This window comes from Cyprinodon variegatus, unplaced genomic scaffold, assembly GCF_000732505.1.
Source record: "Cyprinodon variegatus isolate N-32 unplaced genomic scaffold, C_variegatus-1.0 Scaffold4, whole genome shotgun sequence".
Lineage (NCBI taxonomy): Eukaryota > Metazoa > Chordata > Actinopteri > Cyprinodontiformes > Cyprinodontidae > Cyprinodon > Cyprinodon variegatus.
The window spans coordinates 2,920,179-2,946,213 of record NW_015150457.1 but is presented as its reverse complement, the minus strand read 5'-3'; the positions used below and the strand labels follow the sequence as shown (position 1 = coordinate 2,946,213).

Here is a 26,035-nt window from a genome sequence, read left to right as displayed (position 1 = left end):
TTAATTTCAGAATTCCCACTTTAATCTCAGACTTCTCACTTTAATTTCAGAATTCTCACTTTAATCTCAGACTTCTCACTTTAATTTCAGAATTCTCACTTTAATCTCAGAATTCTGATTGTTTTTTTCTCAGAATTCTCACTCTAATCTTAGAGTTCTGATTTTGTTTTCTCAAAATTCCCACTCTAATCTCAGAATTCAGACTTTTTTTCACCAAAATTCTCACTTTAATTTAAGAATTCTCACTTTAATTTCAGAATTCTGATTGTTTTTTCTCAGAATTCTCACTCTAATCTTAGAGTTCTGATTTTGTTTTCTCAAAATTCCCACTCTGATCTCAGAATTCAGACTTTTTTTCCCAAAATTCTCACTTTAATCTCAGAATTTTCACTTTAATCTCAGAATTCTGTTAATCTAAGAATTCTGATTTTTTTTCTCAAAATTCTCACTTTAATCTCAGAATTCTGACTCTAATCTCAGAATTCCGACATTTTTTCTCAGAATTCTGACAATAAAGTCAGAATTCTGACAGCTAACAAACCTGTTAGCATCAAGCCGTAGCCATGTCTAGAGACTAAATTAGCTCCCTTGTTTTAATCACCTTCTGCTCTTCCATTAATAAAACAGCATCACCAGGGACCCCTCAGGCACATAAAAAGTTGCCTTATTCCATCATTTTCCACCAGTGTGTTACTGGCCCTCCCAAACAACTCACATCTTTGTCAGTGAAGCTGAGTGCTCCCACATCTCTTCCTACATGGTGCCCATCTACATCAAGATCCAAAATTCTGAGATTAAAGTGAGAATTCTGAGATTAAAGTCAGAACTCCAAGAAAATAGTCAGAATTCTGACTTTTCCCCCATATTAAGCTGAAATAATATTAAAAAATCAGTTAAATTTTTTTTCAGTGGCCTTAATCCTCTTCCGTACAAAATACAGAACCTCGAATGTAATAAATAAACTATATGTTAAGAGAAATTATCCAAGAACAGTGACACAGAGAAGATAGGGCTAAACACCATTATGGTATCCAAAGGAAAGTGGTTAAGTACAGAAAATATAAGGGATGAAGGATGTACAACAAAACGGGCAAACATGATGGAGCATTGCTTTTGCCAAACGAATCAAATCAAATTTCATCTATAACTTTATATTTAATCATAATTTAATCATATATTCGTATTTTAAGCTAAGGTATTAATCACTTTGGGGTGGATTATTTGCTGTGGACTGACAGTTAAAATTGAGACATTTTCCCATTGAAACTTTATTGGCTTAACTCTGTGTAGGATTAAATCTAACCAATAACATTTAATTTGCTCTTTTAACTTGTTTACAGTCTCCTTATGACCGGTCTATCACTAAAGTTTTTTTTTTAATTCTAATATCTTCCCCAAAAGAGCCAGATTTGAGTAATAGTTAACAGATTTCCACACATAAGCTGTTGATCTCCAGAGGTCCTCAAGACTTAAGAATAGGTTTTCCTGGATCCGATTAGTGCTCTTTCCATTTTCTAATCATTAATTAGATGGGTCTCTGTCATGGGTTCAAAACATGGAAAACTCTCATTTCTGATCTTTCAGTTGTTTTTTTGGTGTCGTTTATTTTCCTGATGCTGAACGTTGAATAGTATTCTAAAATAGGAAACAAACAAAAACACTGAAGTCTTCACATAACAACAGAAGTCAAACTTATGTTATTGCACAAATTGGTGTATTTTAGTAATTTATTAGGTGACTATTAAAGGTAGCCGCTTGCACAGGATTTTATTTATGTTTATGATGTCAAAGAGGAATGAATGAAATAAATTTTATTTTGAATATCATCAAATGCTTTCATTCTTAAAATGCTAATCCTTTTGTTGTGTTTAGTTTCTTACTTTGCTGGTTTTATGTGGAATTCTTCTAAACCAGCGAGTGAGGCATCTTTTCGAATAGAAGATCGTCACAGATTACCCGCGTTAGCTGAAGTCGTAACTAGTAGAGTAAAGAAAAATCGATCTAGCAATTCTTTTATCAACGAATTGTTAAATTATATTGATATCTTCATTGTGTGTATTTCGATGTATTTAACGAGAATTTCCCTTTAAATTGAAAAGAAATAACTTCATACTACTTCTAGCCCGTTTTTGTATTTATCAGCTACAGGTTCCATCAAACAATAAATTAAGTTTTATAGGGCTTTCATTGGCTTATTCATAAGTTTTTTTCTTTACACGTATAAATCACAAAATGTGTCTTTTGAAACTAAGAAGATTGGCTTTGCATAGACAATTACTTGAATTTTAATGAGGGCATTTCTGAAATAATACCAAACTATTAACTCAGAGCAAATTGCTAATTTACTGCATGTAAAATTTACAGAAGAGGTTTTGGGCGCCAGTGAAAAAAAAAAAAAAAAAAAAAACTTAACTGATTTTTATTTTATTTTATTCGATTTAATATGAGAAACAAGTCAAAATTCTGAGAAAAAGTCAGTCATTCATTAAAGTCATAATTCTGACATTAAAGTCAGAATTCTGACATTAAAGTCAGAATTCTGACTTTTTTCCCCCATATTAAAATGAAATAAAATGTAAAAATCAGTTTACTTTTTTTATTTCCCCAGTGGCCCTAATCCTCTTCCATAAAAATTAAAGCCAATTTGCCATTGGCATTGTAATTGGCTGAAATCCTTAAAAAAGCGCAGTGCACATCTGTAAAATAACAGTTTCTTTTTTTTGTTGTTGCAAAAAAACATACAAATGAGTATTTACTTAAAATTACTACACAATAATAAAAAAAAACAACAATGGAAAACACATTGCATTATGTAGCAAGTCTGATAAAAAAAAGATGGTTATTTAATCAAATAAAATGATTTTTATTTTTATTTGAAAAAGACAATGGACCACATGAGATATTTTGATACATACAAAGGCAAAGAAATAAGAACCCAAGCAGCAGGTAATGGATGAATAATCGGAATTTAAATACAGAGGTGGAAGACCATGTGTAAAAACAACTTTCATAGCTTAATAGGCCATTTGAGCTGGCTTTATAGAGGTATTCTGTGTTTTGGTTCAGAAGTCTGTCATCTTGCGGGAACATAGTTCCAATAAGAACAATACAAAATGGCATCAAGTAAAGTATAAATCTCTAAGCAATGTTCAGATACACCACTCTGAACTTCTGCTACAAAGTTTGAGAAATCACGATTTTTTCCCCAGTCAGGAGAACAGGAGGAAACCAGAATATGGGTTTTTGGCAAGTTTTGGCTCTGTCCTGTAAACTTGATAGAAAGCTCTGTGTGGAGGCCTTTTTGTTTGCTTCATGCAGCACTCCACTCTGCAGTTTTCAAGGAGTCCGATCAAAGTTCCCATTTGCCTCTCTCAACTTCTCTTTTTGCCTGGCCTGAACAAGACCGTGCACCACTTCTGCAAGAGTCATGCGACTTCCCGCTCGGCCCTCTAGGTAATTCTCTGCTCCAACACTGGTCCTTTTATTTCGCATGGTGCTGATGAAGTATGTACGCACCTTCCCCTGACACTCACTCACCTAAGGAATAAAGAGAAGAAATAAAATGAGGAAATGCAAAAGATCTTTTCCTTCTTTCTTTTCCATATTTCTGTGTATTCTATTCTGATTTGATATTCTAGACCAACATCATTAAAGTGTAATAATCACATTTTTACTCCAAAAATTAAAGCTGTACAGTAGAGGGGCACAAATAAAGTTGTTCTTAAAGCAAACATGTGGGTGAAGGCGCTCTGGTCAGGTGAGATTTAATTTAAACTTTTTTAGCTGACAGGTAAAATGTTAAGTTGTGAAATAATGAACAGATCATTCCCTTGGAAATCATAGTGATGGCAGAATCATGCCACGGGGAGATTTTACACAGCAGGGAGAGGGAGGCTGCTCAGCTTTTATTAAAGTAAAATAAATGGAACTAAATCCATGCGAAATCCTGACAGGAAACTTATCAAGAGCTGCAAAAGATTTTGAACTACAGCAGAGTTTAATCTCTTTGTGGGACCACAAAGTGATTTATATCAAAGCTGTTATAAAGGCCCAATTCAAGTTTAGACCTAAATCTAATTGAGTTGTGAGAAAACTAAACTGATGCTGGTGAAGACTCTCAGTCATTCTCGGTCCATTTTGAATTGAAAAAGCTTCCTGGATGGTAAGCAAAACATATTCAAACTTGGAAACAAAGTCCAGTGGAGTTTTTTTTTTTACTTTTTTGAAATAACTAAACAAATGTTCACATATAATGCATGCATAATCCAACATATTCTAACCCATTCCTGATAAGAAACAGGCAATATTGTCAATCTCTATAGGTGCAAAGGTTTTATGAGAAAACTTTTAAACGCTGCAGCTCCGACTTTAGCAACAGATGATTCTGTTGTGGTTTTGCATGTTTTATTTCAAAATTGCAATAAAAAAAGGGAAACCAAAGATTTTCACTTTTGCATCATTGTTACGTGCTGCATTATTTAATATATTTATGTGGCATCATACAAAACCCTAATAAAATACAATTTATTTTTAGTTTGCAAAGTGCCAAAGTATTTAAAATAGTTTTAAATGTGCTAACATTTTGTAAAGTCTGGACAAAGTTTCAATATCATTATACTGTATATAAATGTAATCAACCCTAAGCATTGCTTAAAAGTTCAAATTTATAATCTAACAAAACGAACCCCCTTTATGAATATTTCTCCTCGAAGTTCCAGAACGAATCCCCACTCTGACAGGATCCTGCAGGTGGCTTCAGGAACCTGGATGCGTCCGCTCACGCCAGTACTATCCATCCGACTGGCCAGGTTCACCGTTGATCCCCAGATATCATACTGGGGCTTGGTGGCTCCGATCACTCCTGCGATCACCGGCCCATGGGCAATTCCTGGAAGAGTTACAGACTAATGGAATATTTTGGTGGAGGTTTGTGTCAAAATATGTCACAAAGACGTTGATATCTAAATTAAACTCATTTTATTAATATTTTTAAACTGCAATATGTAAAAAAATGACAGCTTCCAATTTATTGATTAATTTAGCACACATCACACTTAACATCCCTGTAAAATAAATGTAATTGTGGTGTTTTTTAAATTCATAATTCTATTTTTAAAGTGGATAACATTGTCTGTGAAAATAGAGTTAATGATCCATCTCTTCTTGTTTTCTGCTTTTAAGAAGCCAGTTTCTTTTAGCACCTCTTCAAACATGAAAGACAGGAGAACATTCATTTAGGTTCATGCTGATTTCACAGAATAGCTGCGAGAAAATAGATCCTTCATTAACCCACATATACAGTCAGCAATAATGAAAAGGAGTTTAGAATAACTGCAACTGTAACAAATACTAGCTTGTTTTGTTATTAAGTAGAGTAAATAACAGGGAGGTAAACGAGATAATAAAATTTCCAAACATCATATTTAGCAAAAGATGGAATAAGCAAAGAAGTAATCAAAGTTAGTGTGTGCAGAAACACACCTGATACCTATTGCTTGGTATGATGGCCAGTTTCTCTTATACAGACCTTTGAAACCTTGTTAGATTGCAAATTCTGTCATGATCTGGCCTGTTTGGTCTCCCTTAATTGGTTATTTCTTTCACCTGTCATTTTCCATCCCTGCCTCAATTATCATTTATTCCTCTCACCTGTTTCCTTTGGTTTATATTCTGTTCAGCCTGAGCATTCGGGGCCAGATCATTATTTGTCTTTCTGTTAGCCTGTCTGTTATGTTGATTCCAAGGTTCATGTCCTGGATCCTGGCGGCCAGTGGAAAGAGGTTTTTGTGTCTGTCTTGTCTCCTAATCGTCCACCCTTCCTCCCCTGCTGAGCCCTCCGGGTTTTTGGCTCTGTACTCAGGGAGGTTCAGTTTTTATCCAAGTAAGCCTGGCTCCAAGGTGGAGACCAGTTTAAAAGTCCTGCATCAAGTTCTGGTTCCACGTCTTGTCTCGGCTACCCTCTTCCATTGAGCCTCCCCGTCTGCCCCTGATCCTGTCTGTTCCTGTGCGTGACCACCTGGTCACGCTTTGGACTCTGCTGGACTCTGAACCTGCCTGGGAGCTCTACGAGGCCCGGAGGCCCGGACCCCCCCCCCCACCTGCAGTCGCCGCATGCCACAGATCCTAGCAGCTCCCCTTTTAGTTTTGTTTTTCTTCAAATAAATGTTTTGAGCTTGCCCACTGACTGTCTCCTTGAATACTGGGTCCATCTGTCCTCGTTTCTTGACAAATTCAACTGAACAGTTTCAATAGACAAGACACATGGGTATTATTTGTCTTTCAGCAGGACACTGAGGCCAAAACATTCAGTTAAATGAGTAAGACAAAAAAAATGTATTAAACCCTCTCTCTACATAGAGATTGAAAAGTTGTGAGCTGATGAAAAGAAAGCATAAGGGAGGGAATGTGTTCAGAGGAGAGAATGGAAGCAATTATTTGATAACACTGGATGTTTCCCTCGACAAACTTTTCATATTTTTTCCCATTTTAAGTCTTAGAATGTGCCACACAAGTGAAAGATTAGCTCTTTATTAGTTTTTCCCCAGAGGTTTAGGTAAATGTGAAATGTCTAGAAGCTCAGTCACTTACCGACGCGCAGCTCAAAGTTTTGGGCAGAGTGGTTGTTTATCTCTCCTAAGACCTCCTGCATCGCCAAAGCAAACAAAACCAGCTCACTCAGGTGGTTCCACTCATCCACTGATCCCTAGAAAAAATACAAACAGCAAAACAAAGTTATGCACTGCAAAAGTCAAATCCTAAATAAGTCAGTTTTTTCTTAAAATAAGTGCATTTGTTCTTGAATTGAGGAGGTAAGTGAGACACTTTGCCAATGGAACAAGAAAATTAACATTTAAAGTAAGAAAAAACAATTGCATTGTCTTATTTTAGTACCATATTATTTAATTAGCTTACTTCATAGGTTAAAAAAAAGTGATTCCATTGGCAAATCATCTCATTAACCTTCTCAAATTGAAGGTAATTTTTTTTTTTTTTTACTTATTTCTAGATTGCTTTTGCAGTGTGTTCCAGACACAGAAGCAAGTTTAAATGTGATAATAATAATAAAAAATGAAAAGTTTGTAAAGAAAACTAAAGTTTATGTACACTCCTCTTGGACAACACTGTTTAAAATATTAATTACTGAAATAATTATTTTATTTTGGTGGACTGAAACCATAACAAAGCTTCAATAATCTAAGAAAAACTTGAAGGGTTCCCCGGCGGTAAAAAAGGCACCTAAACCAACATCTTTAATTTAGACTAGAGGGATGTCTGCCTGCTTGTTCAAATCAAATGCCTTCAAAGGTTATTTTTTATGCTCAGAGGAGTCAAAGATAAAGCTTTTTGGAAAAAATGACAGGAATCATTTTTGACTGAGGCTTTTAAACCTGCGAAGCTTGGTGTTGGTACTATCATGCTGCAGGAATAACAAAGTGGCAAGACAACATTTCAACACGTATTGGATTTGTTCAGCAGGAAAGTGACTCAAAACATTCCTCAGAACTGATTTTGGGATAAATAAATTAGGCTAAAATCAAGCTTATTAACAAGCCAAACCTCATTCCTATTATAAAATGTAGGAACTGTGTCTAAAAGTAAGGTCAGTAGCAAAGCAATAACATTTTTTAAAGTAGAATTAACAGCTTTGATAAGAAGAGTTTTCAAACACCTACTGTAACCAGCTGAGTTTTGAAGCGTATACAAATTTCTTGCATTATTGAAAGGCCTTTAAGTTGCAGCTATGATCTGTCAAGCCGCTAAAATTCACAACTTTCAGCTTAAAAAAAACAAAAACCTCACATTCCACTGAAATAAGTAGAACATTTTTCTATAATCCTGAATTTGGTTTACTGATTGTCCTTTATGTAAAACCATCTCACCTGTTCATTTGGAGCCAAACCAGATGCGGCCATATAACAGCTTCCAATCGTCTTGATCTTCTCCACATAATGGAAATAGGATTCCTCCAAAAGCTTTTTATACGAAACAGATGAAAAAAAAAAGCAACTGTCTAAATATTCTACACTTTGATTGGTTCTTTTCTAATAATTCTATATCTATACATGATGCAGCAGCTGTCTGTGTTTTGCTCACATCATCGAAGCCGGCTATGATCTCGTTCAGTAGCCGGAGACAGTCCACCCCTTCATGTTTGATCTCCTTCTGCTCAAAGTATTCATCAAACCCAGCAACAGAAGCAAACATAACACCCACTTCATCGTAGGACTGGGAGTAAAGGTCCTGCATGACAAATTAACAGAGATGCGCTGAATTCATCCATTAATCGGCTTTGATTAGATACTGAGAAATATGAATTGTGTTTATTCAGTTCAATAAATCCAAACAATGTTGGTCTTTAAACAACTTCAGTGAACTTTAAAGTATTTGTTTGGTTTCATAAAAATTCAGACAATGGTGTGTCTCCTGCTCTGAATTGTGTAGCCGGTGTTTGGGGTAGGGGGGGGGGGGGGGGGGGGGGGGGGGCGGGGGGGCGGGGGGGGGGGGGTCAGTGTTCAATTTGGAATGCAGAGCAAAAAAGAGGTTTATTATTGTTTCGTCTGTTTTCTTAATTGTTGGCAGTAGAGGGCAACATGCGCTGGGTTACTTGGTCCAATTCAAAGACAAGATAAAAGGGTCTGATTGTGGAAGGGATTGATTAATATTCCTGACTATATGGTAGGGTCCTGTTTGTGGGGTTTGTATTTTTTGTTTTTCTTTTAGTTGCTCCTTCCACCACTAGATGGTGCCCCTTCCCCGTTTTGGCCTGGAGGGTTCTTTCCGGTTTTCCTCCCACACCTGCGGCTCGTTGGGTCATCACCAGAGGAGTATTTGAGCAGCGGACTGTCACCACCTCGACGCCAGAGTGTTTGCCAGTATTGGGTACTCTAGCCAAACTGAGATTAGTTGAGTCTAACCATTGTTCCTTTGTCTCTCTGAGTCTAAGTTTGCCTTTTTCTCCTTTGTGTTCTCTGGTAGGATACCCTCCTGATCCGAGTTTCTGGTTCTGGTTCACCTGATCGCTGGATCTCCCTCTGAGAAAACCTGTTCACTCTATCTCTCTCTGAGCTTGTAACCCTTGCAATAAACCAATTAACCTTTTCCCTTTGTCTCTGAGTGGTTGTCTGCATGTGGGTTAGATCTCCGAAGCCAATCATGACACTATGTTTTTATTTAAAGTAAATAAAATCAAATTGAGCTGCAGTGCTCCGAGCTGTCTGTGATGAAACTCAACTTTCGTATATTCTTCAAAACAATCTAACAATTGGAGATTTAAAACTTTCCACTTATTGAAAGTAAATGGCCAATTGTCATTATATGTAAACCAACGCTGACAACCTCCATCCAAATGAAAGATAGTTCAAACTGAAATTGATTTACCAGCAACTTAAAATCTTTCATTCCTCAAATAAGAATAGGAGTCCTCCCTTTGGCTTTAGAAACTGTAAGATTTCACCAAATCTTATAAGAGGATAGACTCTCTAATTATGTGACTTAGAAGTAGAAAATAAAGTACATTTTAAAGTTGTAGGGAAGCGGCTGTTCCAATGGTTACAGTTCCAAATTCTCCCGAGTGGTGCCCGACTTTACACGAGTGAATAAAGTAAATGGGATAGGTCGTTTATCAAGGGAAGCATCTTGTTAACCAGTTAGCAACTTAGTGCTAGTAGGTTCCCAATGGGAAATTACATTGGGACCAAGTAGCAGTTAGAAACGACACTGTCAAGGAACACTATGGACAGCGGAGACATGCAAGAAGAGGAGAGTTTTGTGTCTGAGGTCATGGAAGAGTGTCCTCTGTCATACATTTTTTATTTAGAGGAGGAAAGCGGGGATGAAGTTGTTGTTGAAGAGGACACCAAGGCGGCAGAAGCTTTATTTGGTGTAGAAGGCTTACAGACGTAAATGTTTGAGCCCTTGCCTCGCAGTGCTGCCAGTTCTGTTAGCTCTACACCTGCTGAAGACACAGACGCCCATCCCCGTGAACACTGGGACGGAACTCAATGGGAAAGTAAATGATTCTTATTTCAACCGTTGCATATATTAGCTGCAAAATATGAATCAAGATGCAATGACCGAAAACATTTGATTGACAGATTACCGCTGATATATGATTGGTCGAATTCAGGTGTACAATCTGACGTATAACTAACTGGCCTGCATAAAATAACAAAAAAAAAAAACCCACACAGATTTTAAGACAGGATTTTTAAAATAGACATTTTCTAACTTTTGGGACAGTATGGTCTGATAAAGACTACATTTATATGCATGTTTAAGCCAGAATGATTTGAAATTTAAATATGACTTCCCTACGACTTTAACTCAATTCACACAAATCCTGGGGAGAAATATCATGCTGCTGCCATGAGCACAGCGGATGTTTATAGATGTTCAAGCTTGGCCTGTGTTTCACTGTAGTCCTGTTTCTCTGACTGTGACTGGCTGGATGTGTTCTCTTCATCCTCTAACATGGGAGCTGGCTCTGAGCTCGTGTGCCTGGCTGTGTTTCCTGGACGGGGCTGCCTGTGGAGCTGGTTGACAGATGCCTTTTTTATCTCTGCTTCTTTTTCGATGTCTGCTTCTGTCTCCTTAAACCCCAGTCAGCCTCAGCAGTTGGCCACTCACTTTGAGCCTGGTTCTGCTGGAGGTTTCATCTTGTTAAAATTGAATTTTTCCTCTCCATTGTCCCTCCAAGCATGCTTGGTGTGAGGTGAGGTGTTGTAGGTCTGGGAAAATATTACTGTATATGGATGATACTAAAATAAAACTGAGTCCAATTCTTTTTCTGATTCTGTTTATTAATATCATGAAGATGCCTTATCGTTGCTTTTTTTTTTTTTGTTGGATCCAAAATGACTTTGATAGAGAACCAGATACGGACCTGTGCATCTAAATGTATCATTAAGAACTAACCCAAATTGCTTAGTCGTAGAATAAAGAGACGTCACCATTACCTCATCGTGTCTGCTGCGCTCCAGAAAATGCTGCACGACATGCAAGGGCAAGATGTTGTGCAACAAACACTCGTTGTGTTCTCGCAACTCCCTCATGTCCTCCACCTCCTGCTGGGCCTGCAAGCGCCACAAGAAGTCCAGTCTGGCAGTAGCCTCCCACTGGAAGGCAAAAAGATGCAACAGCAGCACACAACCAGGAATGCTGGTTACAAAAGATCAGTCTAAAGAATACCTGTCGCCCACTGTAGAAAACAGCTACAATAAACATCGCCATGAGAAGAATGGAAATTCCTTTTCTCCTGAGATAGTGGGATCTGAAGAAAAATAGAAGAATAAATGGGATGCATTCAAATGAAAACAAAGGTCATTATGAAAACCATAAGCAACAGACCTGTGCTGCACGTCACTGCGTGCTAGTGTGACAAAGGCGAGGTGGATGAAGTAAGAGTACACCATCACTACCAGCAGCAGCACTGCCAACTTTAAGAGGGAGTTCAGGCGCAGAAACACGGCGCATGTTACCATCGCCACCACACCGCTCAGCACAAAGATCTAAACAGGCAAAAACTGTTTTTCATTCACAGTGGTGTGCAGCAACCTTCACTCTTATTAAAAACCAATTCGGCATATCGTCAAACTGAAACATCTAAATCAGTCCTGGACAAAAAATCCTATGTAAAAAAACATTCAAATATATTTTTTTTGACCCAAATCATTGGAACCACAATAAGTGCCATAAAATTTTCTGTACGGGTGGCCAGGCAATAACCAATGTACACTGAGGGGTGGCCGAAAGCGGATAGGTGCCAGAACCTCAGGGTCAATCTACACTGTTCCAAAAGGAAAATGAACAATCACAACATCCATATTTTCTCAATAAAGATAAACTACACTTTACTACAGCCTTTGCTAACAAATAGACGCATATATTTAAACATCCATGCTGTCTAAATTAAAGGTGTAGTGGACAAAATTCTTAAATTCATCTTATTCTTTGTCATTACTTACCTACTTTGATCAATAATTGTTCTGTATAAAATAATATTTACATGTTCTAATATCTACATTAAATGGATAACTTTTTATTAAAATTGTTATTAATCTTTGATTGCTGTGAAGATTCCTAGACGACTTGGAGACATAATTTTCTCTTTACCCAATATAAGACAAAATCTAGTTCTGAAAAGAGCATGAATTCTGTATTTATCATCTTTAATGTTAGTATATTGATGTGCATAATTAACCACAGTGTTTTAGTTGTCAGGTAATTGTTTACATATAGAAAATTAAAACATTAAAACATTCCTCTTGAGGGTATTACTGCTGCCACCGTCTGTATTAGATGTGGAAAAAAATGGTAGGGGTGGCCACATGGGTGGCCAATGATTTTCTAAGGCCATAGCCACCTCTGGCCCCCCATCTTGCTCCGCCCCTGGTGGCACTGCTAACAATATCTCCAAAATAAAATGATCTGAATCTGTTTTTGAAAATGCATACCAACACATGTATTTACCCTTTTTAATTTTCTGTCAGAATGTGACATTTCTCCAACCCACAAGACAAAAACAGAAAATAAATCTCAAAGCTACTGCAGGACAAGATTACATGTAAAAAAAAAAATGCAATCATTTATAGACCTACAGCTTATTTAGGAGATAAACAATAACAATCATAAAGTGCCCAACCATCACAAATGTAAATGAGAATAAGACTTCAGTTTATTCATCGATGAGTTGCAACATGGTTTTGAACATTAAAAACTTTTAAATAACACTTTAAAGGTAAAAGAAATGATCAACATTTAAAAGAAGGTGATGATAAAAAGTGTTTCTCTACCTCAGGATAAATACAGATGGTGACTGAACGTGAGCCTGTGCTCTTCTTCTCCACTATGTCGGCTTCTCCTGTGGCTGCAAGGACACACCACACCTAGGCACAACACATAACATAAATAACTGATCATTATTCATGAGCTATTAATATTTAGTTATTTTATAAACTGACTCTGATCTTTGGCCACATGGTGGCAGCAATATTACAGTTTGGTTTGATCAATTTAATTTTTTGATTAAACTTTAAAGGCAACTGTTTTATAATCCTGGCAATAAGGAGAACTTACAGATAATGTATAAAATACATGTAGTTTACTATTTCCAGTCATAAAAAATCCACTTTTTCCTCAATAAAAAACATTCAGCCAATGATCAATAAAAGCAGGTGAGAAACAGCTGATCTGAAAATAGTGCTTTAATTTTCTCCGTCCCCTGTGATGTTCCAGCCCTCACCATGTCCGTGGAAACCAGGCTGAAGTTGATGATGATGGCCGTGAGAGTGAAGAGGTTCCGGGCGCCGTGGTTCTCGTGGATCCAGCAGCCGAACTGCTGGAGGGCTGCAGGGGTCCACCTGAACTCCTCAGCGAGGGCGACCAGCAGCAGCAGCATGTAGGCAAGAAGGAAGAGAGAAAACTGGAGGACGGCTGGGAACAGTCTGCAGGGATAAGAAAAAACAAGAAATGAAACATATAGCAAAGGAAACTTGGGCTATTAGTTTAGAGAAAATAATGAGGGTTTACATTTTATAGATGTTTTGTTCTTTAATCTGAAGGTAAAACCTTGTTGGGATGACTTCTAATATACTTAGTTCTAGTCCTTTTTGTTGCCTTATTAAATGATTCAGAATACTCAAAAGTTTTTTGGAAAACCGGTACCTCAAAGTTTTTGAGTAAATACGTTATAATATTTATTTTTTTACAGCATTTACATCATGGTGTAAAACATGTTAGTACTTCAAACTTAAATATTCTAACTTACTCAAAAGCTTTGAGGTAATTGGTTTCCAGAAACATTTTGAGTATCTGAACTTATTCAGGTTTACATTTCTACAATGTTTGTTTGTCTGTTAATTATCTGGAAGTAATGCATCTTTATTATTCTTTGATTTAAGTTTGTTATTATTTTTGCATCACAAAACAACCAGACATCTTCCGACCTGGGAATAGGGATGATGGCCTGAGCAGCCATGAGGAAGAGGAGCACGATGAAGGAGCAGACCATGTTGGAGTTAAACATCTCATCTCTGATCTGAGAGAACTAAAACAAGCAAAGACATTTCGCTCAGTTCATTTCATCTATGTTAGAAAATCTGCCATTGTATAGTGAACAGCTTCCAACACACTGATCTCTATTTATTTACTGGATTGCTGATAGCCCATTGGTAGTACACAGTGCTGTGAAGTCACCAGCTGCCATATTGGTGCTCCCTAGTTAGTGTATGTAAATCCCTTTATTGTCTCTGCATTTTAACCAAACCTCTTGGGCTGCCATTGTTTGGCATAGTGGAGCAGTGTGGGGTTAAGGCTCTTGCTCAGCGACCCAGAGTCGAGGATGTGGGGATCGAACCGGGTACTTTGAACCTTCTGAGAGCACAAATGCACAGCTCTAATTCACTAGGCCAACACTGTCCGGTCAGAATGTTAACAATACGTGTGCTACGGCATTGAACAATGATTATGTTCTCACTTTCAGGGGGGCTTAAAACTTTTGAAACAAAGATACAATAATCACTATGACACACACTTGCTGTTTCATAGCATCAGTAGATATATATTGTGATTTATTGTATACAATAGGCACATCACATTGCTTGGTCAGTATGAAGTCAATGAAGTCTATAAATCATGTAATATGACATATTATACAAATCCATTGCAACAAAATTAGTCTATTAATGGAGCATAATAATACTGTAGTCAGATATTAAGAATATTACACACACAGACACACACACTATCTGATGATGTGCCAATAGAGCTAAATCGATGTACATGTAATATACATGTATTGATTACATTGTTATAGTAAATGAATTACATTACAGGCATTTTTATGGCGCCACTCTGTGAAAGTGGGGCGTACCAAGGTGGCTGCAAGTAACTTCTGCTTTTTCGGTCTATCAGTAATCCATTGAATAAATAGAGACCAGTGGTATAACACTTCCATAGACTGGTTATGGCCTGCAGCTGAACCTGTGTACCTTGTCCTCTATGTGTGCCTCTTTGAACACCAGGGTCAGAGCAGTGATGTGCTCGTTGTGCATGCGCTCGCTGCTTCGAACCTCGATGGCATGTTTGATGCGTTTGTTAATCTCTCTGGTGTTGGACTGCCATAAACTGGGCAGAGAGCCGTTAGTGAAGGAGGCCAGAATCTGTAAGGGAACAACATGAAACAGGCAGGTGTAAAAGAAAATGTATAGCTTCTCCAGAAACTTTAAAAATAAAAATCTAGCAACATAACTTTTGTTAGGTTTATTCTTCATACATCATGTGCATTGTTACTTTGTTAGCCAGATTAGAGAGAGTAGATGGCCTTCCTTCACATTGTGGATGTCACTGTGTGTACGGAGGCCATCTAATCAGGACAGCCTTCGTGTTTTTAAAAATACACAGGATATGGGCACATTTTGGAGTTGGACTGATAAAGGAGAGCTATGTTTAATCCTGGGGTAAAGAGGCAAGATGCATAAAGGTCAAGGCATGGATGGCGTGTCAGTTTCTGATACGGACAGCTAAGCATCCACCTGATCCAAAACATGGACTCAGGGGGTATAAGAAGGAGGAGATGACTTTGTTCAGGGCTCAATCTTTGCTCAATCTTTGCCTTTTGAGCCCAATTTCTCTGTCCTGTAACGACCTGACCTGGAATAAACGCTGTTACATGTTTACTCCTGTTTTATAGTCCTTTTTTATATGGTTTTACCCAGTTTGAGTTAAGAGTAGTAAATAACTTGCTCCCAGGAAAAGAACGGGAAGGGAAGTTCTGAGGCGCAGCTGCCTTCAGGGGGACCTAACTTCCATATTTAACACTTTTCATTTTAACCCTGTTTCCCTTCTCTTACACTGTTCATGTCTATTGCATGGCCAAAGGGAATCTCTGGGTTCCAGGTCCGAATGCTCCTCTGGACTTTTATGGGCTCAGGATGGTCTTCCTGATACCATTCCTCTGGAGGGCAGATGAGAAAGGTGTCAATGTTGTGTTTCCGAAGGAACTCATTCCTGTCACGCCCATGACCCTCCTCTGTCTTGTATGTCGTCCCCAAGCAATATAGAGTGGCCTTGGAGATGTGGATACGTCTGAACAGGGAAGAAAACGAGACATGAGCTACACAACTTGGTACAATGTGCCTCCTTACTCATGTTGAATACACCCACCCAGGAATTCCTCCTGCTTCCAGCATGTTGGCGATGCTCACATCCCAGGACCAGACGTCAAACTGCCATTTCTGCAGACCCAGCACGCCGCAGAGGACCGAGCCAGAGTGGATACCAATCCTCATGTCCAAGTCAAAGTTTAGCTGCTTCCGGATGTGTCTGGCATTATTGCAGAAATTGAACATGTCAATGAAACTTTACTGATGCGGAACACCATTTAATTAAGAAGTATTTTGTTTTTACATCCAGCCCCCCCATCTAACAGTAATCCCACACAAATATGTGCCAAAAATGTTTTTACAGGAAAATGTGTTTTGAAAACAGTAGCATCATCTCAAACTTATATATTTATGAGGATCCAAAATTTTATTTGAGATAATTTATTCAGGTTTCACTAGAGTTTTCAGCATCAGCTCATCTCTCTTAGACATATATGAAGCAGATGAAATATTGCATGTTTTTGTCATTCACAATCTCCTAGGTTGGCTAGAGTCTTTTTTTTAATTTGCAATCTATTACTTTCTGTTTTCCTGAACATGGTATGTAAAAAAAAAAATTTATTTGAGTACGGATCATTTTATATAATGTACATGAATACTGACCTTATTGTGCTGATCATAGCCAGGCCCATTTCTACACAGTAACGTGCGTGAGCAAGCTGTGGCTCAGGCACCCCGGAAACACAGTAGTAACAGTCTCCCAATATCCTTATTCGCAAGCAGTGGTGCTCCTGTGTTGAGAAATAGAAGAAGAGCCCCTAGAACACTGCCTGTAGAAATGACTTAAACTGCTTAAAAACCTAGATTACAAGCATTCATACGGGATAAATAGGACACCTTAGGACAGACTGTGTTTTTTAGAAATACACAGACTTCATTTTAAAAAGAGTAAAGCATTTCAGCAAGAAATAATTTCAAATGTGAGGGATAATTGAGATAGAAAATGAAAAGATAACTTCACTTTTATTTGCAATTGAAATAGCAAATAATCCCCCCTTAGACATATCACTTATCGGCACACAATGACAAAATCCTTACGCAGCATTTAGAATGAGATTGGCCCTCTTTTGGCATGCTATTGACTGTTGAAGTGAGTGTGAAAACTATGATGAGAAAAAAGGAGTTCCCTTAAGCCTTCACAAAGAAGAATGTAGGAACCTAAGAGTCCTTACAGGTGGAAGACATTCATTACAATAAATAATGTGCAGCTGAGGCTGTCCAAACAGGTTCACCTAAAATGTAGACCAGAAGATGCTAAAAAATGTCTTGAAAAAACTTAAAATGTCATTATGGGACCTTTGGATTCTTGCAAACATTAATATTTGCATGACTTTACTGTCAGAAATGGAAAACATGAGAGTTAGACTAAGGTTTGTCAGATAAGATTAGCCAGATTTAATTATTTGGACACTAGAACAGACACTGTGAAGCTTATATAGGATTCTGAGAGAAAGAAAACAAAACAAACAATCCCAATGTGAAGCACGGGGGTGGAAGTGTCATGATTCTGGGAGTCCATTTGTAAAAAGTAGTATACTTGAAGTAAATTCTATTAAGAATACTTAAGTATAAGTTTAGAAAGTATGCCGAACAATGTACTTTTAGTGTACTTGAAGTATTACTAAAGTAATACTTCTTCAACAAAAAATTTTTTTAGGTTTACTAAAGTATACTCAAAGTATACTTTAGTAAACAATAAAGTAAACAATAGTATAGTCAAGTACACTTGACTATACTATTGTATATGAAATATAGTTTAGAATAAGTAAACTCTAAGTGCACTGCCTGATTTTAAGTATGAAATTAGTGCACTTTTAGTATACTTAAACTACTTTTTGTAAGGGGTGCTTTGATGCAATAAAAACTAATTAGCTCAACATTGCACAATCCACCATGAAGTCTGCTGTGTGGCACGCCTTAAAGAAATGTGAAACCAGCTATAAATCATCTAATCTGCACAGATCTAGGCTCCATAACATGACAATTGTCTCAAACAATTAAAAGCACCAAGAACATGCTGAGAGTAAAACAGATGGAGACTACTAGAACAATATCACATTGAGTTATTGGCTTGAGCTTTGCAGCAAAAGCTGATAAATCCTCAAGCATCTCAGAAGTGTAATTAATTAGTGGGGCAAATGTTCTCCTTTGAATGTCATAGACTGGTTGACTTCTAAAAGTAGCTTTTTATTTACCCCCATTTTATGAAGATATTTGAACCAAAGGTTGCGACACAAACTATAGTAAGGTAAGTTTCCTTTAGATGACATGTCTTTATCTATATTTGTTGTTTAATTAGTAAAAAAAGGTTAATATTTTTGGTTATCTGCAATTAAATTACTTTATTTTCAAGCAACAACAAAAAAGAAAGACATCAATATGTCAACACAGTTTAATATATAATGCTCTTTCATACTGATTTTATATGACTATAAGAGATCCAAGAGTAAAAGGTTTCTTGGTTCTTACCTCAGCTAGTCGGTCGAAGCGTCCAAAGAGCTCATTAAGGATTCGAACCATTTCCTGGGCAGACAGGTTTATAGACAGCTGGGTGAAACCTTTTATATCTGCAAAAAGGATGCTAAAAAGAGGACAGAAACAAAAGTCTGTGTTTCTGTTAATTCAAATGAGAGGCTGTGACATATTCTCATCCTTTTGGTCCTTTTGGTGTTTGTATGCTGCTGTTCCAAAGTGTTATACCTGAGAAGAGCTGCAAGTTTAAACTATTGAATGTTCTAATACACTGTAAAAACGATTTAGAAATAAGTAAACATTTCTTAAATTAAGTGTATTTACCCTCAATTTGAGTAGGTAAATGAGATCGTTTGCCAATAGAATGAGTATTTTTACTTTTAAAATAAGATAATTAGATCATATGCACATGAAATAAGACAATGCTATTGTGTTTTTTTATTTTAAGTGTAAATTGTCTTGTTCCATTGGCAAAATGTCTCTTTTACCTCCTCAATCCAAAAGCAAATGTACTGATTTAAAAAAAAATGCATTTTTCTGCACTTTGTTCTTTTCTGTTATTCACACTTAACCATCTCAGCAGCTTCTAGTCTGCATGACGCTGCTGAAATCTGCCTGCAGTCAAGATACCTAGTATTAACGACACGGCTGACTGCCCAGGGGACACAACTCAGGTGCTGACATGAGATGAAAAGATTAAGCAAGAAGTTAAAACAATACTTTTTATTTGCATCTAAAATGACTCTACTAGGCAGATGACTTTTTAAACATTTTGTAGTAGCTGATAATGTAGAGTTAATTTAAAGATTCCTTTATGAAATCTGGACAAATCTTTCCTTGCTTACTTCTGTATTTCACATATTCAGACTGTCCAGACCTTCACTAAATATTTTCTTTATGGAACAAAGACTATTTAAACCAATGTAAGATTTATGAACCATTTACTATAAATAAATGCATTTACTGTATGTTGTGTTACTTTACACTTACATGCAAAATCCATGTTTATCTACAGCTATTAATGTGTTAATGTGTTAATGGCTGATAGATTTTTTAACACTTATGACAAATAATCACCCTTCCATGTTAATGTGTTTGGATTCTTGGTCTGGTTGCTCTAGTTTGAGCCCACAGAACGGACAAAAACACCTGGATGGGTATTGAACCGTTTTTCAGAAAAACTAAGCTAAACGTCTAATTGTTTTGTAATCTAAGCTCCATGATTATCAATGTCTGCTGGTATACGCACCTGACATCTTTATACTGGTGGATGTAGATCTTGTAAAACTCTTGGGGGTTCAGTTCGTTCTCCATGGAGCTCATGTCAGCAATCATTTCCAAAGTAACAAAGCGAGGCAGGATTGACAGGACCAGCCGCTCCTGTCATGCAACATCACAATGAAGAGTGAAATCTTCATTACCATTTATACTGCATAGAAGAGATGATAATAGTCTGAAAGGTCGAATAAAAATGAAACTTTGACCAATTAGTAACTAGAATTTAAATGCCTGTCTTTTGTTCTCTTGCTCAAGTTTGAGACGGCCCTCGATGCAGCGGCGTGTCTCTAGGAAGACCTGTCGCTGGGCGTGGTCTGTCAGGTAGTGGATGAACAAGCCAGCTGTGTTCATACCTACAAACAGCAGGCCTTTGGCAAACACCTGGATCCAGATTAGATACAGGAAGACACAGTTAAATTTCCATTTTATTCCAACGAAGAACATCTAGAACACTGTACTCAAAAAAGCTAAAGAAAAACTTAAAACTGGGTAATAAACTGAAAAGAAATAATAGAAAATTATTTATTGTATCTTCAAATGTGAAGATTGGAATTCGTTTGTTATGCTGAGGGACAAACAATTTGATGCTTAAAACCCCCTTAATTATAAAAAATTGATTTGGATGAATAATGTTCATTTAAAGCCTCAGAATGGAAGACAGTTATGCCTTCAGACCATTTTATTCCTTATCTAAGCTCATATTCACAGTACTTTGCAGAAGAAAACATTTAAGCCTTTATGTTTTTAACAGCTTTTCAGGTTCTGTCTACAAATCTTAATGTTCACAATCAGGATTTTTTCCTTAAACATCTAAATAAGGTACATCATTCTGAACAGAAATTGATTTGCATTCAGAGGCCAGAGTCATTAAATTGCTAAAACATCCACATAAATAAACATCAATATTTTGTACCTTTTCCAGCACAAAATCTCAACCCCAGTCAGAGAGATAGTGTGAAAATTCAGTTTAGAAGTCTTTCCACAGACTCTTTAGTGGATCTTGATTTAAAGTGTAATTAAGCTGCTGACACATTTAAAAAAACTTTAAAGCTTTCTAATAGCTCTGGTTGTTTATTTCTAGTTATTGACCTGCTGGAAGGTAAACATCTGCTCCTTTATGAAATCTTTTAAAACAATTTCCACTTTCATAACTGCTATATTTGATTAAGTTAATCAATCTATAAAGATTACACCTGCTTTCCTGAGGCTAACAAATGAATGATTCAATTATAGTAATTTATTTGTTTTGTTTCTTTTTGTTTTACATGAAGGGATGGTGATGTTTTGGTTTTTTTGACAACAAAAAAACATTTTGAATGTAGAATCAACCATTTACATTTTGTTCTTCCAATGTGACATGAAGCAAACAGTAAGTGCTTTTACTTCTTACCAACCTTCAATAAGATACAGATTTCTGAGGCTTCAATTAAGAGCCATATTTTAGTAGGTTTACTGTTGTAAAACTATATTTATATTGAGTTCACTGCTGAGGGGCGTTGGGTGGACTGATATCTATTTCGGGTATTTGTATTTTATTAAAGTTAGACAAGACATTTTCCTGACATTAAGCCGCGATAAAACAGAAATTATCCTAATAGGTTCCAGAAAACTGGACACAACTGGTACTTAGTTCAGACTCTGAGGGGTTTTAAAGTGAGCCCAAGGACTACCCTTATAGAAGAGAAACTGTAACCCCTTGAGACCAGATTTTCTCACCTTATTTAAAAGCAAAACATCATTGTAGTAGAGCCAAATCTCCATGGAAATGTGCAGTATCGGGGTGAGGAATCCAGCACACATGGCCCACAGCAGAGGTAATGGCAGCAGGGTGTATGTTGCAAACAGTGTGAATAAAATATACCAAGATGGGTCTTTTTCTAGTCCATAGGCCAGCCCCCCTAGGATCTGTGCAGTCTGCGACAGCCAGCTTGCAATGCCAGCATAATAGAGCCACTGTGGTGACATGGAGTCTTTGCAGGTTAACACTAGTATGCAAATAGCTATAGCCACCAACATAAAAATGCCGGTCAAACAGCCACGCAAACAGTCTGTAACAGCGTCTGGAGCAAGAGCCAGATACAGGACCAACATGTGGAGCTTGGCCACCGCATCGATCACATTGGTGATGGCTAGAGAGTTCCTCCTCTGGTGAGAGGAGTACTGCTGGTAGAGCTTTTCCAGATCGTGAGATTTGAAGGTGTGTCCCAGCATGGGTATGTAAACGCTATGAACAGTGTTACACGAGTGCACAAAAAAGTCGGCATCACTGGTGTAGTCCTGCGTTGAAGACCTGATGCTACGATGGGTGATGGTGGAGGATCGGCCATGGACTCTGAATGTAGAGGAGCGCCGTTTTGTGACTCCACGGGAGGCTTTGCTGCGGATCTGCCTGTTGATTTCATCTATGTAGGTGTCTGTCACAAAGATTTTACGTGTAGGTTCCACACCCACCTAATAAAAGAGGGGAAAGATTGTACATTTTTGTTTTTTTAAATACATTTGAATTTTTATCTTCAAAATAAAAGGATTTCATGGTTGCAGCTGTGGATAACGATGGTGGTAGCCTCATGTTAAGGCTTGGCTTTCAAAACGCTGTACAAAGGAGGTGGAATAATGAAGCATTCTTCATCTTCACCTCAAATCAACTACACAGATGAAACTTGGACACAGAGACACTAAGGCTCGGATGTAACAGTTAATCACCTGAGCTCCGAGCTCTTGTTGGGTAATGATGTGTTTCACCGCATTCTGCCACAGCATCTTTTTCCGTTTGAGCCCAGGAGACAACGTGGCACTCAGGGAAGGAGGCTCATGAAGCTCCATTGGGGCGACCTGCCTGGTGTCAGCGAAGGTCACCATGGTGATGACCTCACCTGGCATCAGCTGTTGGGCTAAGATCAGGAGAAGGCTGAGGACTTAAAGGGTATTACAGGAAAGAAAAAAAAAACAGACAGTGGCAATTAGAAAGAAGTGGGATTAATATAGCCTCAAACATTTATTTCCATTGAAAAAAGGGAAATTATTTTACAGAAATTTTACATCTGCCAAAATGCTCCGTCCTCTCCAAATGTTACATCTCTGAAATAACATCTCCAAATGCTCAAATCTATCTGCTCAAAAACTCAACTTTTACATGACGAACGTCTCCAGTATATAATGTGGAAACTAAAACAACTCGGGAATCCACTAAAGTGATACATAATAATGTCTGATCTCTTTTTTCCACTTCTATATGCAGAGAGGATTCATTTCCAGGATGTTGATTCATCTTCTTACATGAACTCTTCAACTCAGACTCTCTCCTAACCTTTGTAATTGGATTCGGGTCAGTACTTAGACTTGGATATAGAACAGAATTGCCTTTATCTTAACTACTCAGCATGACAGCAACAGGGGGTCCCTCAGTCGTCTAATATGTGAAGTTCTATCTTACATCTAATCTGCTTAACGTCTCATTTAAACAATTTTTCACTGCAAAAAATGGAAATCGAAGTAAATAATTTTTTCTTAAAGTACGGTACATGCATTTTTTCTCCAATTGAGGATGAAAGTGAGACACTTTGCCAATGGAACAAGACAATTTACATTTAAAATAAGAAAAAACAATTGCATTGTCTTATTGCAAGTTCATATTATCTAATTATCTTATTTAAAGAGTAAAGACACTAATCTCATTGGCAAATCATCGAAATTACCTACTCAAATTAAGGGTAAATACACACATTTAAGAAATTTTTACTTATTTCTAGATCGTTTTTGCATTGTAGAATGTCTATTCTTTCAGAACATCAGTTGAATGCGCATTTTCAATTCTGTTGGAATTTTCTTTAATCCAAAACTTTTATGAGCCTGTTTTTAAAATGTCTTATTTTTTGGTGTGTCTTTAGTTTTTTAAGCCCCCCAACACCATGCAAACTGTTAAGTATGGAAGTGGCAGCATAATGCTGAGGGTCTGCTTCTTTACCAGCTGCAGTTGTGCGTTGAGTAAAAAGGGTGAAAAAAGTCATGGTAAATGTGTGGAGTACCTCCAAATTTCTTAACATGATCTCCAATCAACAGCTAGGTTATTGAAACTTGGACACAGCTGGGTACTCCAACTGTTACATCTTCCCAAAAACTTTACAGAGCTGGTTTGGGAAATGTAGGCTATGCTAAACCATTCAGCACAAGCAGAATGGTCAAATATCCAACAGGGATAATAGCAGGAAGCTTGATAATACAAAGAGTGTGCAGTTGAGTTGTGGCTTACTGAGAAAAGCAAATATTACTGGGAAGGTAGAACATATGAACACAATGTCCAGAATAAATGAAAGCTTGTTTTTGGTAGTTTATTTTATTTAAGAAATGTATGTTTGTAGCATTATCATAGCACCTAGGAAAAAAAACAGACTTAATATTGAAACTACTGTCAATGAACATCTGAACAACACTTTAGGAAGCCTTGGCAGCCTTTAAAGTATCTCTATGAACATCAATCACAGTGACAGTTGCATTTACCTTCATTTCTAACTATATACATATTTATATTGATGAAATAGGAAATATCTACTCAAATGAAATTTAGGAAACAAAGGAGGTCAATATTAATCAGAGCTCAATTTTAGCTCAAGTTTTCATATAACCTCTATAAATGGACCTGGTTTCTGTGAAAAGAAAAAGATACTCAGATACTCTAATGTAATTTTGCTCCTTTTTTAAATTAAAATTAGCATCAACTTGTTATAATATCCCTGAGGCAGATTTTGGGTGTGCAGCACACACTCAATGTAAAACCTAATTGTCTCCACATGTCGACACAGTGTGTGCTATGAGCCTCCAAGTGAATTATCAGGTGGCTAAAATTAGCCCTGAGCTGGTTTATGCAGATTTAAACTCCTTGAGGTCCTTCTGGCTCCTAGTCTCCCATTTCCAAGCCTCTGAGCATCCACTACCAATCTTCTTCCCACTGAGATTATGTGTCCATACGCACAACAGGACGGACATCTACAAGCAGTTTACAGTTGAAATTTTGTGATTTGGGATATTGAAGAAAACAACATAAAACTTCAATCTGTATTTTTTCCAGTATCTGTTTTATTTTTAGAGTGGTGTATACAAAAACAAAAAAACTATTCAGTGTAAAATGCTCCAGCAGAGTACTAACCTCTCGTGATTCACATATGATGCATCCGCTCCTCAAGTCCAGCATATCTCCTAGGATAGACGCAACAAGCTTTTCATAATTCACTTCCTCTGATTCCATTGCACACCTGACAGATATCAGAATAAAGAGGTAACCAATCCAAACGAAGCTTAATCTAAGAGAAATCCATCAGGAATGAGGAGCTCTGTACTGCCGAGTCAAAGATGTGGGAACTTCCCCTCCCTGGATTGTAGGTCACCACCTGGACTCTTTTGAAAGGAAGTCAAGAACTGCCACAAAGCGAAGCTGCGGAGTGAAGAACACTAAGAGGATTAATTAGTCAGCAGCCACTCTCACTGTCCTGCAAAGCTGAGTGGGGTGTCCTCAAGTTAAGGCCAAGATAAATGTAACACCCCCATCTTTTAAAGACAGTGCTGGCACAGTAGCATTAAAACAAGGCATTTTTTCTACATTTCTCTTCCAATCCAGTCTGTTTCACTGACTTTGCTCCCATAGTGATGCTCTGACTGAGATGAGGCCTTTTTACTGCCTCTGCACTCTTGTTTACTGCAGGATTTCTCCAAGCATTCATGATTATGAGTTTATTTCAATCTTTATGTAAACAGAAATAAAAACACAACCAAAAGGTTTTTAAAATCTTTTCATGCAAAAGCAGGGTGGTTATCTCACCTGACACATGTAAAGGGATTCAGCTGCACGCAGGTGTAAACAAAACTGCCTCTGTTGTGTGCATCACATTTCTCTCTTATAACAGACTCTACTGAAGATGCTGACTAAAATGTTTCTTTTCGGCTTTGGGATGCTAAGATTCTACTTTGCACTTTACAAGCATATCTAAATTAAACATGTGTACCTTTTTAAATAGTCGTTTATTGATTCAGCATTGTCTACAAATAACATATATAATGATAATAACCCTTGTCCATTTTCTTCCTCTTTCTCTGGGTACATCCTGGACAGGTCTCCATTCACACTGAGCCTG

General features: G+C 37.4%; 1 protein-coding gene across 1 annotated transcript; it reads right to left on the bottom strand.

Moving 5' to 3' along the window:
* Positions 1-2,904: 2,904 nt before the first annotated feature.
* Positions 2,905-25,191, bottom strand: LOC107083338 (adenylate cyclase type 8-like). Its single transcript, XM_015372481.1, has 21 exons — positions 25,054-25,191; positions 22,614-22,825; positions 21,627-22,361; positions 20,142-20,291; positions 19,882-20,012; positions 18,630-18,741; positions 16,764-16,891; positions 16,162-16,320; positions 15,849-16,083; positions 14,988-15,158; positions 13,944-14,044; positions 13,241-13,442; positions 12,792-12,884; positions 11,347-11,507; positions 11,188-11,269; positions 10,956-11,114; positions 8,095-8,241; positions 7,881-7,973; positions 6,589-6,703; positions 4,686-4,888; positions 2,905-3,537 (listed from the first exon to the last, which is right to left on the bottom strand). The coding sequence occupies exons 2-21, from the start codon at positions 22,788-22,790 to the stop codon at positions 3,337-3,339; spliced, it is 3,555 nt and encodes a 1,184-aa protein (XP_015227967.1). The 5' UTR covers positions 22,791-22,825; positions 25,054-25,191; the 3' UTR covers positions 2,905-3,336.
* Between the last annotated feature and the right edge of the window lie 844 nt (positions 25,192-26,035).

Bases quoted from the DNA above. Each gene is read 5' to 3' on its own strand.
- LOC107083338 (XM_015372481.1), bottom strand. From the start codon at position 22,790: ATGCCAGGTGAGGTCATCACCATGGTGACCTTCGCTGACACCAGGCAG. The intron at 16,084-16,161 runs GTGGGTGTATTC...TTCCCTGTTCAG, and splicing joins GAAGCAGGAGGAATTCCTGG to ACGTATCCACATCTCCAAGG. The intron at 11,508-12,791 runs GTAGAGAAACAC...TTGCCTGTTTAG, and splicing joins CCATCTGTATTTATCCTGAG to ATCTTTGTGCTGAGCGGTGT.